The sequence below is a fragment of the Periplaneta americana genome, chromosome 11, assembly GCF_040183065.1.
Source record: "Periplaneta americana isolate PAMFEO1 chromosome 11, P.americana_PAMFEO1_priV1, whole genome shotgun sequence".
NCBI lineage: Eukaryota > Metazoa > Arthropoda > Insecta > Blattodea > Blattidae > Periplaneta > Periplaneta americana.
In genome coordinates this window covers 51,966,337-51,984,036 of record NC_091127.1, presented here as the reverse complement: position 1 = coordinate 51,984,036, position 17,700 = coordinate 51,966,337, and the positions used below count along the sequence as shown (strand labels likewise).

General features: G+C 36.0%; 1 protein-coding gene across 2 annotated transcripts in view; it reads left to right on the top strand.

The window, feature by feature from the left end:
• LOC138708977 (myrosinase 1-like) overlaps positions 1-16,477 on the top strand; it is a 103,266-nt gene extending 86,789 nt beyond the window's left edge. Inside the window, exons 10-11 of one of the 2 annotated variants that reach the window (XM_069839399.1) lie at positions 13,015-13,248; positions 13,411-16,477. In XM_069839399.1, the coding sequence (XP_069695500.1) occupies positions 13,015-13,248; positions 13,411-13,728 (552 nt within the window). In that variant the 3' untranslated portion in view covers positions 13,729-16,477. Of the gene's footprint in view, positions 1-13,014; positions 13,249-13,410 lie in introns of those variants that run through there. The other variant, XM_069839401.1, reaches the window with a different exon arrangement.
• Positions 16,478-17,700: the final 1,223 nt, after the last annotated feature.

Here is a 17,700-nt window from a genome sequence, read left to right as displayed (position 1 = left end):
TAAATATGTGGTTATTTTAGAGGTATACACAATTTTAGCACATGAAATCGCTCTAGTTCTTAATGAAATTATGTTCTATGAATTAAAGGAAACTAATTAATTCCCAGTTCTCAAGAAAAATACTTATAAATAGATGATGGAACAGCCCCCATATAGAGTTAAATCGCACAGCAATAAAACACAACCTTCTCGTAAATGGTCGAATTTTTTTTTCATGAATTCCAAACATCAAATAAGAAGACCCGTATTGTTTTATTTCCACAATTATTAATTATTTGTGTAGTTATGACTTTTTGAAACTACTCAAATTATGCGCGCACTGTTACATAAACTCACTTGGAACTCTGTGTCTACATATAATTGAGATTTGCGGTTTGGCGCATTTGAAAGACTAAATACAACACTTTTTATTACGTTAGGCCTATCACAAATAAATTTAAAATTTGGCCTAATTTTTTAATAATTTATTTTTCAAAGCAAAATTACTATATTAAATAGCCAAGTTAAAAATCTAAAAAAATATATATATAGACTTGTTCCCTGATGTATTATCTGTAAACTACTGCATTTAGAAATGTGGGATCTGCACACATACATTTGTAACAATTTATTTTCCGGAGGCATGCACGCGCTCGCGATTCCCAGCTAATGAACTGCTTGCGGCCGTAGGCTGCCCGCGGAAAGTTTTACGAAATCCCCTGTTGCATATACGCCACACTAAAAAACAAATGCATTCATTCAAAAAATGGTTAATACCTTAAGGAACAGTAAATATCTTATCTAAAGTTATTTTATTATTGTCAGCACAGCTAAGAGGGGAAGCCCTTCACAATGCTGTATGTTTATACTGTAATATAGCCAAGTGTTTAACGATAGCAAGGCTGGGTATGGCAGTAAACTTTATGGCAGTAAACAGATGGCAGGAGACAAAATATAGAAGACAAAAATAATCAGTCAGGGTTTGAATTTCATGGAGTGACGTGACTTCTATACAACATGAGTGACGGTAAAGATCGCGTAATATATAACAAGTGTTTAAATCCATTTGACCTTCCAAATTACGCTTTTAAAAAGAAAAGTACACTAAGACGCGTTAATCGCTCAATTGAAAGGAGTCTTTGAATGTGCGAATATGTGATTCGTTCCGTAAAAAATGTGTCAACTTCCGGATAGGTCAAGTGAAATTATTTTTTTAAAATTGTATTTGCTGTATCAACATCTAGGTTATTTAGCGTCTGAATGAGATGAAGGTGATAATGCCGGTGAAATGAGTCCGGGGTCCATGACCGAAAATTACCCAGCATTTGCTCGTATTGGGTTGAGGGAAAACCCCAGAAAAAACCTCAACCAGGTAACTTGCCCCGACCGGGATTCGAACCCGGGCCACCTGGTTTCGCAGCCAGACGCGCTCACCGTTACTCTACAGGTGTGGACGAAGTGAAATTATATGTTAAGCCGGTAGTTCTTGTGATATTAGTGAAAATGAATCAAATGAAATTGCGGACAGTATAATTAGGAACATTAAATCCAGACGTTTGAGATGGGCAGGGCATGTAGCACGTATGGGCGAATCCAGAAATGCATATAGAGTGTTAGTTGGGAGACCGGAGGGAAAAAGACCTTTAGGGAGGCCGAGACGTAGATGGGAGGATAATATTAAAATGGATTTGAGGGAGGTGGGGTATGATGATAGGGACTGGATTAATCTTGCACAGGATAGGGACCAATGGCGGGCTTATGTGAGGGCGGCAATGAACCTTCGGGTTCCTTAAAAGCCATTTGTAAGTAAGTAAGTAAGTAAGTAAAAGTGATTATCCCAGTTCTTCTTCAAGCAGTTCTATGAATACAGCGCTAGAAATCGGTAATATTGAGAAATTAAACAAGAGTTTGATGTTAATAGAATCCCCTATCAAGAAAAGAAAACTACAACAAAAACAATACCCCCGTGAAAAGTTTCAAAAAGTAAAAGGCTCTCTAGAAAGTGAAGTTTTTCATGTAGAAGATGCATCGTCATCCCTTCAAAAGTGAGCCATATTTTATTTTTGACGGAATGCAAAGAAAATGTACAACCTGAAAATTACATAGTTATTGCAGACTTTTCTGAAAATTATTCATTTGTAATGCAAGATTCAGAACAAGGTGTGCATGGGAACAAATGCCAAGCCACAATACATCCTTTCGTAGTATATTTCAAAGAAGATACAGAAATTCGTCACAAAAGTATTGTTGTCATCTCAGAAAGCATGAAACATGACACCGATTCCTTTCACATTTTTCAATCCGAAGCAATCAATTTCTTAAAGCAAGAATTCAACGATATGAAAAAAATCATCTACTTTTCCGATGGATCAAGTTCACAATACAAAAACAAAAAGAATTTTAAAAATAATTGCTTACATGAAGACGATTATGGAATTAGCGCCGAATGACACTTTTTTGCAACGTCCATGTGATGGCATTGGAGGAAGTGTTAAAAGACTTGTCACGAGAGCCAGCCTATACAAGATCCTATAACAACACCAAAAACTGTTTGATTGGTCACAAAAAAAAATTCTAACGTGTCATTTATATTTTGTCCATTGAATAAGCACAAAAACCACACTGAAAATTTGCAGGCCAGATATCACAATCTAAAACCAATAACTGGTACATTAAAATTACATTCTTTCATTCCGTTGTCGAAAACTGAAGATATAGTAAAACAATTTTCTTTCGAGAAAGAAGGTAGGCGAATGACAATTTAAAGTGTAGTGTGAATGAAAACAAACGTTTAAAAAGCATAATGTACAAATATTTGAAGATATTATAATAAGTAAAGTACCAGTGTTTCCTCGAGTGACTTGATCCGTACTGGGTGTAATGTTGCGACGTTCACTCGATCATCCAGCGCCGATAAACCTCCCAGCGCGCTTCAACGCTTCCCGTCCATTGCTGCTGCACCGACCGCTACACATTGTTTCGTAAGTAATTAAATTTCCATTAAACTATTGGAGATCCCATTGTGATTTTTTCTGGAGTTATTAAGAATACTTCCGTGCACCTAGTAGGCATTTTTTTTAGATATTTAATACGGCTATTTCACATTGATATGTAACTTCGAAAAAGGCCTACTTTTTATAAGCTATAGCACATCATCTTCATGGAGTTGTTTACTATACAGTATATTTATCTTCGAAGTATCGTGAACAAAAAAGTTATGCTCGGAGGGACACAATTTGTCTCGTTTCATTTTTATTACTCACTGTTTCACCAGTTCTTTTTTTTCCCAAAGAGAATCTGTACACCAGTATGTTATGCCGGGCTTTGTTACACATTTCATCATCATCATCATCATCATCATCATCATCATCATCATCATCATCATCATCATCATCATCATCATCATCCAGGCACGAAATTAAGTCATTGTCGGCCTGTTTCGATTCCAGCTATACAGGATCGAATAGACGTTTCTGTGGGCGTCCAGGTCGTCGTCGTCCTTGAGGTTGGTATTTTAGCATTTCTTGGGGTCTCCGGCCAGCTTCCATAAGAGAAATGTGTTCAAGCCATCTGTTTCTATATTCTGTAATTTTTTCTTCTAATGGTTGCATGTTGAGTTCATACAGTATATCCTCGTTCCTCTTGTGGTCCAGAAGTGTGTATCCTGCAGTTCGTCGCAGATATTTGATTTCAGCTGCTCTTAATCTGCTGATATCTCTTTGTTTCAGAACCCAAATTTCGCTTCCATAGAGGAGAGTTGGTAGTGCAAGGGTTTTATATAGCTTTATTCTGGAATGTTTCTGTACTAAACTTGGTTTTAGGGTATGATTTAGCAGTCCTAATATTTGTAAAAATTTGTTAATTTTTCTGCTTACATCATTCTCTCCTTCGTATGGTATATTACATCCTAAGTATGAAAAGGAATTCATCTGTTCTAAAATCACATTTCCAACAACAATTTTGCTTCGGATTGGGTTTGTACCTTCAAATGCCATTATTTTGTTTTTTTCTTCTGGTGAAATCTTCATGCCATGTTCTTCTGTGACTTTATTTAGTTTAAATATACCAATCTGTAAATTTTCTTCGGAGTTTGCAACTAATACTGGTCGTCCACGAAAAGAACTGTGTTTAGTTACGCATTTAAGCATGAAAAAAAAATGCTGCTAATTAAAAAACTATGGACTTCACTTCATAAAATTTACCTGAAATATGTTATATCATTTGTCTTTCTTCTGCTATTGCAGTTATATGCAGTACACACAAGAGGCATGTTTTATTTTATTTTATTTTCGTAGCTCCTATCTCCGTATACACAACGTTGTAAGCAGGAGAAAGCGCTAATTTCATGTCTGCCGTGTTTCTCGGCGGCACCAATAAGAGCGCGCTATACAAGGCAACTTAGCCACTCTATAATCTCTCTTTTAACTCGTAGGTTCAATGCTACTTTCTTAACGTGAAATCCTCCTGCGTCACCTTATGGTAATCGCTAAGGCGGTCAGTGGCGAATTATTAGGAAAGCGCCTGGTTAACGTGAGACTCTTGAAAACTTTTGTTTAATTTGGGCAAATTAATTCGGCAGCTTTAATCATAGGCCTAAACCTCTTTGCTGTTTCTCCGTCACTGAATTGATTTATTTCACAGACGAGTTCCCAAGAAATCCCCTAACTAGCCAATAATAATCCTTCACGTTGTCTACATTTATTCTCTTGAATATTCTATCGTTTCTAGAGATTACTTAATATATTTGCACGTTCTCGACCTAAAAATAATTGAAAAAAAAAATCGTATTACGTTTTCTATGCACAGATTTTATATATAAATTGTTCTTTTGAGAACTCTCTACGCACATATTGTTCTTTTGAGAACTCTCTGTGCACACTTTCTCAGAGGCGACACCTTTGACTTTTACTACACACTTCTAGATTGTTCGGATCATATTGTAATCTGATAGTCTAGTCATCCATTGTATTAGGAAAAAAGGGTGTAATATTTTGAAAGGATGTTGAATTTATACAAACAAGATAAAAAGTGTAATAAATATGGGTCCAAAAATTAATATCTTTGAAGAAACAAGGACTGTTAAATTGATAGGCAAGCCTACTGTAGCAATAACATATCTTTTAATTTGAACTCTTTGCTCATTTCTCTTTGAGTATGTCACATCTATTTACTCTTTAGTGTATTGTATTGCAATAGGAAACAAGCAAAATGCTGACATTAGAAGATAATAATTATGATGTTAAATACTAATTTTACAGTCCTTGTTTCTTCAAATAAATTAATGTTAGATGTTGTTACAATACGAATTTCACAGTCCTTGTTTCTTCAAAAATATTTATTTTAGGACCCATGTTTATTAGACTTTTTCTTGTTTTTATGAATGCCTACTACCACGTTTCAAAATATTATAATCATTTTCTCAACATCTCGTATTTACGTTACATTTCGTCATTCAAATTATTTTCCTTTCTATGATTATAAATGGAATTATTTAAAACAAATTCTTGCCAGTTATATTGTGATGGCATTTTATTCAAATGAAAATAATTTATTACGCAGCGTATAAAATTGTGTAAAAATTAGTTTTCCGACGCAACAGGAATTACGTTTAACAGATACATAGAATATGTATCATGTAATTTACGCGTTCAAACCTGATACTACGAATTTTGAGCTGAACATACAATGTATGTTCTACCCCTATAGACAGTAAAGGAACTTTTCTCATTCCACATGAGAGTCGTTTTCAGCTCTTACACACTACTTTGCTAAGCCATGATTCCGCCACTGTTAACTGAACATTATATAATCTGCCCACACTAATGAACTACAAATAGAGAGGAAAGGGGGGTACGACGCTGGACTATGTCATACAGGGCGATAAGCGTTCTCAAAGCCGTTGAGGTACCAATTCTCAAATGGGACACCTTTCCCTATATATATAGTAAAAGAGCTGGTGGTTTCGCCAAAGAAAGAAGTCTTGCAATAGTGGACGAACTCTTTCCAATATGGCTGTCGTCCTCTTTGTGCTGTGTCTCACCGCTACAGAACTGGTTTATGCTCGCCAGTTCCATCTTTATAACAAACTCGACTACACAGTGTGGGTCGGTATCCGTGGAAACCATGGGCAAGGAACGCCTGACAATGGCGGATTTGTTCTGCAAGCTGGAGGAAAGGTGAGTTGAGAATCTGATAATTCAACGTTATATGGGGACTGATGCACCAAAATGTAAGAAGTGATTCTACATGTTAAATGTAACAAATCTTTTATTACACTTTTCCTTCGATGAGGTATTGTTAAGCAGGAAATAAAATAGTCTTTGATCAATGTTTGCAGCGCTATTGCTGTATTAATTTTACGCACTGCCAAAGAAAATTTATATTCAATGTACACACTTCATTCAGTAAGAAATTAATGCATTACCTCTATCTTTCATTACTTAAATATTACACGTAACGCACATAAGAAACAAATGTATGTTAGTGTGATGTATTTCTTGTGTTTGTGTTGTGTTTTGTGTGTTTTTGTGTTTGTTGAGTTTTTGTTTTGTCTTCCTTATGTTGTTGTCCATTATGTTTGGGTTGTAACCATTTTCTTGTGCTACGTATTTGATTGTGTTCACTTCTTCATTGTAGTGTTGTTGGCTTATGGGTATGTTGAGTAATCTGTGTACCATTGTCCTGAATGCAGCATGTTTGTGTTGCATGGGGTGAAAACATATGAAAACCAAAACACACACAAGATCGCATCTTCATTCAGGAAACAGAAATACAACATAGCATACAGAACAGAAAACACACTACAAAGACATCTCAACACACAAATAACACAAACAAATAAATACAACCACACAGGCGTATACAAACTCACATGCAATAGTTGCGACAGTTTCTACATTGGAAGACAGGCAGATCATTCCAAACTCGATACAAAGAACACATTAAAGCAATAACCAGAGGACACAATACATCTACATATGCCAAACACATAACTAGTGCTAACCACACATACAATAACATAAATACAGACATGGAAATCCTACACATACAACCCAAAAACCAAAAACTCCACAAACTAGAACAATATGAAATATACAAACACACTAAAACACACCCTAATCAAATTCTCAACACACACATCAATTTCAGAACACACATACTATTTGACACAACTCTTCATCAAACGAACACACCCACACAACAGGCAGCGCAGTTGAGATAGAGCCGAGATCTAGTAGGCTCTGAGGATGGTGTCGAATAGCACCGAAACAGCTGTAAGCCGCACATTCTTACATAATTAACACGAGTAAGGTCGCCATTTAATCAATTATTTATATTAAAGTGTTAAAAGTAGTATACGAAAGATTCAACAAGAATTAATTTATTTATCTATTTATTTATTTACTGATTTATTTATTTATTCACTTATTTATTTACTTATTCACATATTTATTTATGAACTTATTCATGTATTTATTTAGTAACGTTTTTGTTTATTTAGCTCTTCACTTACTCAATTATTTATTCGCTTATTCACTTATTTATTTACTTATTTATTTATTCAGATACTTATTAACTTATTTATTCGCTTATTTATTTAATCACTTATTTACTTGTTTATTTATTTATCCACTTACTGTACTTATTCTCTCACTTATTCACTCAGTTACTTGTTCAATCACTTATTCATTCACTTACAGATTCACTCAGTTACTTATCCACTCGCTTATTCATTCACTTAATTGTTCACTTACTTATTCACTGACTTATTTATTCAATTATTCACTTACTTATTCACTCACTTATATACTTATTCACCCATTTATTCATTCATTCATTTAGGCTATTCAGTTATTTATTGATTCATTTAGATAGATAGATGAATTTAATGTCATTCAGCAATTTACAACCATAGTCAACGTCAGAGTATATATAATACATGGCTACTACAATATGAAAAAATGTAAAAATAAAATCAAAAATAAATATACAATCACCAGATAATCACAAAAACAGGTTGAATGTTTTAAAAGAAATAGTATAAAATCAGGTTAAAATGTACAGATTTGTCAATTGTATGAGGTTAAAACAAATAGTATCTAAAACGTAATATTGCTAAAACCATTGACACTGTAGAGTGGATTTGCCATCAATGTCCTTCTCACCATCCTTCTGAAAGTAAAATATGACGTGTTTCTTATATGCAATGGTAAAGAGTTATAAAGTTTAAATGATATGGAAATAAAACTATTGCTTGTAGTACTATATTTCTACTTGGTGAAATATATATTTACTTGTTCACTAATACATTTATTTATTCATTGACCTATTTATTTATTTATTCACTTATTCATTTCTTTATTCACGTATTAATATATTCACTTATTTCTATTTTTATTCACTTATTAATTTAATAATTTATTAACTTTTTATTTATTTATTCATTCATTCATTCATTCATTCATTCATTCATTCATTTATTCATTCATTCATTTACTTATTGACATATATTTATTTATGTATTTATTTATATTTATAAAATACTAACATATTATAAATAAGTCCACACCTGTGGAGTAACGGTCAGCTCGTCTGGCCGCGAAACCAGGTGGCCCGGGTTCGATTCTCCGTCGGGGTTTTTCCGGGGTTTTCCCTCAACCCAATACGAGCAAATGCTGGGTAACTTTCGGTGTTGGACCCCGGACTCATTTCGCCGGCATTATCACCTTCATTTCATTCAGACGCTAAATAACCTCAGATGTTGATACAGCGTCGTAAAATAACCAAATAAAATAAAAAAATAAATATTATAAATAAGAACAAAATTGAGACTATAAAAAATTTAAATTATATCGTAATGCAATACAATAAAATATAATATCTATAAAATGGAATACAACATAAATAACTCAATTAGTACGGATAGTTAAGAGGGGAAATGTAAGGAAAGATACAATGATAAAAATACGAAATTTAAATAAAAGCAAACAAAAAAGTAATTCACACCGATACCCTGAAGTAACTGCAGCTATCAATCCCTACCCGAGTTACAAGACGCCTATAACACAGAACCTGTCTGCTTAAGGCTGGTTCACAATAAACCGGGAACGGAAACGACAACGAGAACGAGAACGGAAATATGATTAAACTATATGTATTTAACAATATTTCCATTCTCGTTCTCGTTGTCGTTTCGTTCCCGGTTTATTGTGAACCAGACTTTAGACTCAAATAGATAGGGCCTACTCCTTCACTAGCCGATTGCCGACCATGTCAACTCCCGGACCTATATTTCGTTCCATAATGTCTGATAGAAGATGTAAGCATTGCCGGCAGAGAAGAAGAGAAGTATAACTGCTATTCAACCAATGGCAGAAGTCTCATTCCACGCTTGTCTCGAAGTTGGGCAGTCTGAAGCGTTCTACCTCCGCCCAACTTCAAGACAAGCGTGGAATGAGACCTTTGTCATTGATTGAATAGCAGTTAGTCTATACGTCTCTCCTCTGCCGACAATGTTTACTTCTTCTGTCAGACATTATGGAACGAAGTATTGTAATACAAACTTGAACTCTTAAGCCTTGGCTTGTCTGAACCGACGCATACGAGGTGCGAGGCTCGCTTTGCACCTCGTATTCTTCGGCTCAGGAAAACCAAGCCTTAAATGTCTTCATTCAGTCGTGAATACCACCAACCACAGCGATAGCAAAAAATATTTAACTTTTATTTGCACTCCGAACCTTCTGGTCTTGATAGAAGATCAGAGATTATACAGTGGAAATTCTCATCATAACAGGTTTGAACGTAGCTGTATTAATGAAGTAGATTTGAAAATAATAATGGTAAAAATAAAACATAATAATGAAATAATAGTACATTATGCAACGAGCCAATAATGATAGTAATGATAGTAATTAAGACGCGAGTATGTCTGTTTGTTAATTTTCATACGAGCGTCTTAATTACCATTATAGGCAAGTTTCATACGACTTTTTATGCTCGACCATATTTCTAACTTGAAATTATTCAGAAGTATTCATTTTATTTGTATCTGACAGAAGATCGGAAGTGACTTTGTTCATAGCTCGTATATTGTGAGATGTGCGCAGACTCGAAAGTATTGATTTTTTCCGAGGAACAATAATGTCATTGACCTTGATGTAATGTAACATGAACTAATTTTGATATAACCTGGAAATTGATTTAGAATTGAAAAGCGAGATGACAAATTGAATTTATTTGAATATTATTTACAATTAACGTTAATTATTATAGTAACAGAACATAACTTTCTGCGACAGTATTGGATTTCCAGCCTCCGTGACGTTTCCCTCGTTGCCTTTCGATTGCATATCCGAGAATAATCGAAAACCTGAACTTTAATGAATAGGTGTACTTTAATGACATGCATTAAAGGACTGCTACCAGGTGTATAATTACTACATTTCGGCATGGCCAGCATAAAAATAATTAATGGTTAGTTGTAGTAACTTTCGAGGAATATCACTTTTGTTGACATCGCACAACATTTTGTCCAATATTCATTTGAGATGATTAACTCCATATGTAGATGAAATTATTGGGGACCATCATTGTGGTTTTAATAATAATAATAATAATAATAATAATAATAATAATAATAATAATCCGTGGTGCTACAGCCCGTGGCCTAGACCGACCAGCCTGCTGCTGGCCTCACGCCCACATGCCGAAGCAGAGGCGGACGATCACCCTACTAGAATGGAGGTATCGTGTGGTTAGCACGATGTTTCCCCCAACCGTTATAGCAGGCATTCGCAACCGGATTTCGCTACCTATCGTAGCTCCCCAAGTGCATCACGATGCTGGGTGGGCACCGGTCCCATACACTGGCCGAAATTTCATGATAAAATTCCTTCCCCCATGAGGACTCGAACCAGCGCGCATTCCGTAACGAAAGTCCTAGGCAGGATGCCTTAGACCGCGACGCCACGGCGCTGGACCATTGTGGTTTTAGGCGCAATAAATCGACTATTGATCAGATTTTTTGTATTCGACAGATACTGGAAAAAAAATGGAAGTATAAGGGCACAGTAGTTATCAATTATTATTCATAGATTTAAAAAAGTAATATGATTCGGTTAAGAGAGAAGTTTTATGTAACATTCTTATTGAATTTGATATTCCCTAGAAACTACGTAGTTTGATTAGCTTAATTAAAATGTGTATCATTGAAACCTACAGCAGAATCCGTATAGGCCAGTTTCTGTCTGATGCTTTTAATTTACTCTGAAATAATATATGCCATTAGGAAATTCCAGATAAAAGAGAGGGTTTGGAATTGAACGGGTTATATCAGCCACTTATCTATGCGTACGATGTGAATATGTTAGGAGAAAATTCACAAACGATTAGGGAAAAACGGGAATTTTACTGGAAGCAAATAAAGAGATAAGTTTGGAAGTAGACAAAGTACGTAATTATGTCTCGTGACCAGAACATTGCACGAAATGGAAACACAAAAATTGGAAATTTATCCTTTGAAGAGGTGGAAAAATTCAAACATCTTGGAGGAACAGTAACAAATTCAAATGACACCCAGGAGGAAATTAAACACAGAATAAATATGAGACATGCCTGTTATTATCTGGTTAGAAGCTTTTGTCATCCAGTCTGCTCTAAAAAACTTAAAGTTAGAATTTTTAAAACAGTATATTACCGGTTGTTCTGTAGATTGTGAAACTGGACTCTCACGTTGAGGAACAGAGGTTAAGGGTGTTTGAGAATAAGATTCTTAGGAAAATGTTTGGGGCTAAGAGGATTGAAGTTACAGGTGGATGGAGAAGATTACATAACGCAGAACTGCACGCATTATGTTCTTTACCTGATATAATTACGAACATTAAATCCAGACGTTTGAGATTGGCAGGGCATGCAGCACGTATGAGCGAATCCAGAAATGTTTATAGAATGTTAGTTGGGAGACCGGAGGGAAAAAGACTTTTGGGAGACCGAGACGTAGATGGGAGAATAGTATTAAAATGTATTTGAGAGTGGTGGGGTATGATGGTAGAGACTGTATTAATGTTGCTAAGCGTAAGGACCAATGGCAAGCTTATGTGACGGCGGCAATGAACTCCGGGTTCCTTAAGAATCGTAAGTAAGTAATTAATTAATGTTTTATTTGCTCTCCTGTCCCTACCTTTACGTATTATGCACTTTACCGAAAATCCAATTAATCATAAATAATTTAAACCCGATAATCATTGGACTCCTTCTGAAAAAAGATAGCTTGTTTGCAAAAAAGAAATATATTTTATTTTCGTATTTATTTTTGTTTATTGGCGTGTTTCACCAATAAATTAAATTAGTATCACAAATAGGTGTAATAAAAAATCTCACTTTTACGTGAGTTTAGAGAGCCTTCATAATCGTCGGGAAACTTCTTTTATAGCGTGAAATAGTAGGAACTGAGAATTTGAAAGTGAATCTTAAATTTGGAAAGCTGTCACCGGTGGCCGAAAGCCTTTAATCTTAAACATTTGGTAAGTCTGGTAGTTGCCTAACGAAAAAAAATTGTTTCTGGTCCAATCAATTGTAATATAATTTCAAAATCTGATCTTGACATCCGCGTAAATTTTTAAAAAGTGATTTTTCGGCCAACTTCACTTCATCAATAAAGATTCTAGTTTCATCCCTTCCCTTACGATATTTGGTCGTCTAAAATGAAGGTCTTTTGCCTCGCTTCCGTTGTGGTTGATCAGCAACAATAATCAAAACAACAGCAGTGATAGTTACGTACATTATCAAGCGTTGATATTGATCTTTGGACTGGATCCAAAATCGAAGAAATATGTGCGCAAATGGAATCGAGATGTGCGCAAGAGAAGCTGCAGTTTTGAGTGGAACTGTTGTTTGCCACTCATTGTTCTTGCGCAGTTGCAAGAGCGGAAACTTGCTTTTAACCTAATCTTTTCTTCATGTTCTTATTCACTGTCTTGATTGAAGGAACACTCAGTAAACAATATTCACCTACTTGTTCTGATTCTTTATTTTTAGAAAACTGTGCAAGTAGAAGACAACTGGGCTGGACGCTTCTGGGCTCGAACTGGCTGCAAATTCGATGACTCTGGACTGGGGCATTGTGTCACTGGAGATTGTGGTAACGAATTGCACTGTAACGGATTGGAAGGCCAGCCCCCAGCCTCCCTCGCCGAAGTCAGTCTGCAGGCGATCGACGATCTGGACTATTACGGCATCAGTCTCGCAGACGGCTTCAACGTTCCCATCCAGGTATAGTTTTCACAGGTTATAAACTGAGATTAAGTAAATAGTGACTATTAAATTTATTCAACTGATCGGTTAGCTTCTGAATACGTGATCAGATATTGTGTCACTTTACATTAAACCAGTTTTTAATGTTTGTTTAGAAAACTGACCTTACGTCTGTTTTAGATAAAGCCAAGCAATGGAGGTGGAGACCAATTCAGTTGTGGCACGGCCAGTTGTTCGAAGAACTTGAATCCTGAATGTCCTAAAAAACTGCAAATCCGTGATGGAAATAAAATAGTGGCTTGCGGAAGTGCATGCATTGCTTTCGATACTGACAAAGATTGTTGCCGTGGAAGCTTCAGTAATCGAGACGAATGCGAGCCTAATGTGTCTAGCAAATACTTCAAGAGCAGCTGTCCCAGTGCTTATACCTATGTCTACGACGACGATACCAGCACTTTCACGTGTCAGAACACGGATTATGACATTATCTTCGGATAATCATAAGCTGTTATGCAGGATGGATCGGAAAGACACCTTTTTTGCCGGCTAGTTTAATTCCGAGTACCTTTTCAGAACTAGATCACCGTCTTAACCACCCTGCTATACAATTTTAATACAGGATTTTCGTGACTAATGTCTACAACAGTTCGGTAAAATATATTGACCATATTTCTTCATTTCACCTAAGAGTCTGTATAAGTTAATGAAACGAATATCTGAACCACTGCAGCTTAAGTAATATCTAAGAGAATGTTAAGAGAAAACACTTTTATTCTTATCAGGTGCTACACGGAGTGGGTCATAATTATGCACTGTAAAGTATTGCAGAATATTCTATTCCAAAACAAATATATTTTGTCATATAAATGTATAGCTGATACTACATTGTTATCAAGATATAGCAACACTGCGTTATTTCAAAGCTAGTCTACCATTTACCAGTGAGCATCGATTAAGCAGGGTCTGTGGCTGGACTTTATACTTGTAAATTTCAATTTTAGAAAACAGCTGTTCCCACTGGTAGGTTGATGAATACATACTCATTATTTTTGAAGGAAACTCTCTGAGCAGGGGATATGTAGCCTAGTACTGGACATCTTTTAAAAAATATTAACCCCCGGCAGACCTTCACGTTTTGCTTTCAAGAAGCTATCATTCTGCAAATCCAGTACCTCTAACTGAAATTCTGGGATAACATTTTCAATTTCAACATGAAAAGGAGTTACAAAAATATTGAAATCTTGCTCCATCCTTTGAAAATCACTGAATCTACGTTCTTTGAACTCGTATAAGCGATCTATTTTAAGGATGTACTTATTTAAGTTAGCGTCCTGAATATTTGTAACTGATCCTAAACATGAGAAATAAAAGAACCACCTTTCTTGTAAGTGTGATTTCAACAACTGTAGTTTTGCTGTAAATAATTTGACAATATGAAATATGATGAAAGAGTAATGGAACGGAGAAAAATTCTCTCCGGCGCCGGGATTTGAACCCGGGTTTTCAGCTCTACGTGCTGATGCTTTATCCACTAAGCCACACCGGATACAACTCCGACGCCGGTTAGAATCGTCTCAGATTAAGCTCCAACTCTTGGGTTCCCTCTAGTGGCCGCCCTCTGCACTACGTCATAGATGTCTATGAACGCAGGACCGAAGTCCATACATGTGCTGAGGTGCACTCGATATGAGTGACTAGTTGGCCGGGATCCGACGGAATAAGCGCCGTCTTAAATCACGAAGTGATTTACGCATATCATATATATTATTATGCATGGAAATATCATATGTACTTCGGTACATTAAAATAATAAATATCAAATATGTTAATACTTTGGCCGCGGCTTTGCGGGCGAAGATTGAGTTTATTTACATGCTCACAGATATCAGTGAGAAATGCCAAATCTCTGATCCAGTCGTTCTTTTCAGCTCATCAATAACTGTTTGCCTGAAAAAAAGAAAACTGTCTAAATAGTAGCCTAAATTTACATGTACTGTGAAGAAATTAGGTTGTAATTATTACCATTAAAATAAATAAAAGAATTTACCTTTTCCTTCATGAAATCGTAAATTATTTCTCGAAGATTGAAGAAACTCTGAAGCATTTTGCCTCGACTCAGCCAACTAACCTCTATATAATACATGAGGTCTTCATAACTCCAAAAATGTCTCTCAGCAAGTTTTTAAACTGACGGTGCTTTAATGAATTTGATTTTATCTTATTCACTGTATTTATTACTGTATCCTTAATACGCTTCATATCAATAGTTTTTGCTCATAAGGGTTCTTGGTAAATAGTTTTTGCACATAAGGTTTCTTGGTGTATAATACAATGAAATGTGATTAATTGCTCATTAGATCCAATTTCTTTTAGAAATGACACCAATCTGCCGACAAACCCCTTTTTCTCCTAATCATAGAAGGTGCACCATCAATAGCAATCGACATGAGTTTCTGCCATTGTAATGTTTTTGACTCATTGGATAAGCGGAGAGCATTAAAAATATCCTCGCCCGTTGTTTTTTTCTTTTAAAGGTATTAGATCTAATAAAAACTCATGTGTGGAAATTTCTTAATCTACATCGCGAATGAATATTGCTAATTGAGGAATGTCACAGATATCAATGCTTTCGTCCAAGGCCTGGGAGAACGCAACAAATTTCTGAAACATTCCTTGAACTTTTTTTTTTTTCCAAGATAAAGAGCAATATTTTCGATTTTTCTATCAACAGTCTGATGTTTTGAGAGTCTTCTTTATATTCCGATCACACTACTTCTGCTACTTTAGTCATGCAATTCTTATGCAATTACCCGTCACTAAAAGCTCCTGCGGGACAAAATTCCGGCACATCCGGCGTCGTTGATATAACCTCTGCAGTTGCGAGCGTCGTTAAATAAAACATAACATAACGTCACTAAAAGGTTTTAATGCACGAGCTAATTCCCAAGTAACGATATAACTGGCAGTACATAATTTGTGTTTTTGGTTGGTTTGTTCTTCTGAACTTCTAATTACGTTTGCTTTTAGTTCTTTTAGCTGGTTAGCACGTTCCACACCTTTGAACATAAATACAGTTTCGTGTCAGTACTTCGAATATACACAAGTATACTGTGCAGTGCAGTAGAGTACAGTATGTGAATATTTGAAATGAGAACCTATATCAAAGCATTTGTTTTCTAATAAATGTAAGAGTTATGTTGTAACACATTACCATCAACGCTAATAAATGAAAACATAACATACCTTCGATTGTTTTGTAGTCAAGGTGTTGTTTGAAATAACCCTTTTTATACATGTAGACTAATATGAAACCCCTGCATAACTTTAGAGAAGAATAGACATCTTGCATGATCTCCCATAGAAATAACAAAATATTTATGTTCCCAATCAGCTGTCCGAAGAGAGGTCTGAACCTCACAAATGATACCGATAAGGCACCACTTATGAGGCAACTGAGCCAAGAGATAATGGTAAGTGGGCAGCTCCTATCCTCTTAAAATGACAGTGTCACACATAAAACATTTTGAACTTAGATTAGTTACTAGAAAAGGTATTTTTCCTATCGTAAATGGTGATGCTTTTCGTATCACCTCGGGAAATTTCGAATCTTACCAATGACGCTTAAACAACCATATTTCATAACCAACCTTCATACTGTATTGTCAGTCATTCTAGCGCCCAGAAAGAATTCACATTAACAGAACGGGGAACAGATGGAGAGAGAATAAGAATTTTTCAGGGAATGGTGTAAAATGGACATTATTAGCACTTTTGATCAGTTTCAAAGTGACGTTAAGGAAAGAAGTATGGTTTCATTTAAGACTGTTGTTAAAGGTGACTGTGTTATTTTCTTGAATATGAAAGATGACAGTGCAGAAGAAATTCTATCATTAATAACTATACAAAGGTGTTAAACGGGGAAAAACATTTCAAACCAATTATCGAGAAAAGTGAAAAGAAGCCATGAAGAGTTAGGTCTAAGTCTAAACAAAGCATAAAGAATTGAAATTCAGGACGAATTAGGCTAAGGACCCCAGGTTGTTAACATCCATCTATTAAAAATATGAATGGAATGGAATTTCACTGAGGGGGGCACGGATGGCCCAACACTGCGACCTGTTGAGATCTATTGCGCTAACCCTCGATATGAAATGAGTTGCATTCCATAGATCCCCTACGCCCCTCAACCCAATCACATGACTGTCTAACGACCGGTCCCTAGAGCCGACAGAAATCCATATACCATTCCTGCTTCGGCAACTTCCCCCAATGTCCCCCTGTCGGTCCGAGGCGAAACTCCTCCCCCGCGTAGGTCCGCCTCGGGTGCCATTGCAGAAGCCATCCAACGTCGCTTAACTACAATCCACGGAGGCCGATCGAGAGAGTTAGCAGCTTCGGGAGGCCGCCGGTAGAGTGAGCTGAAAAACCAGAAACGGGATGATGAGGAAAGGATGATGGGGGAGGAAAGGA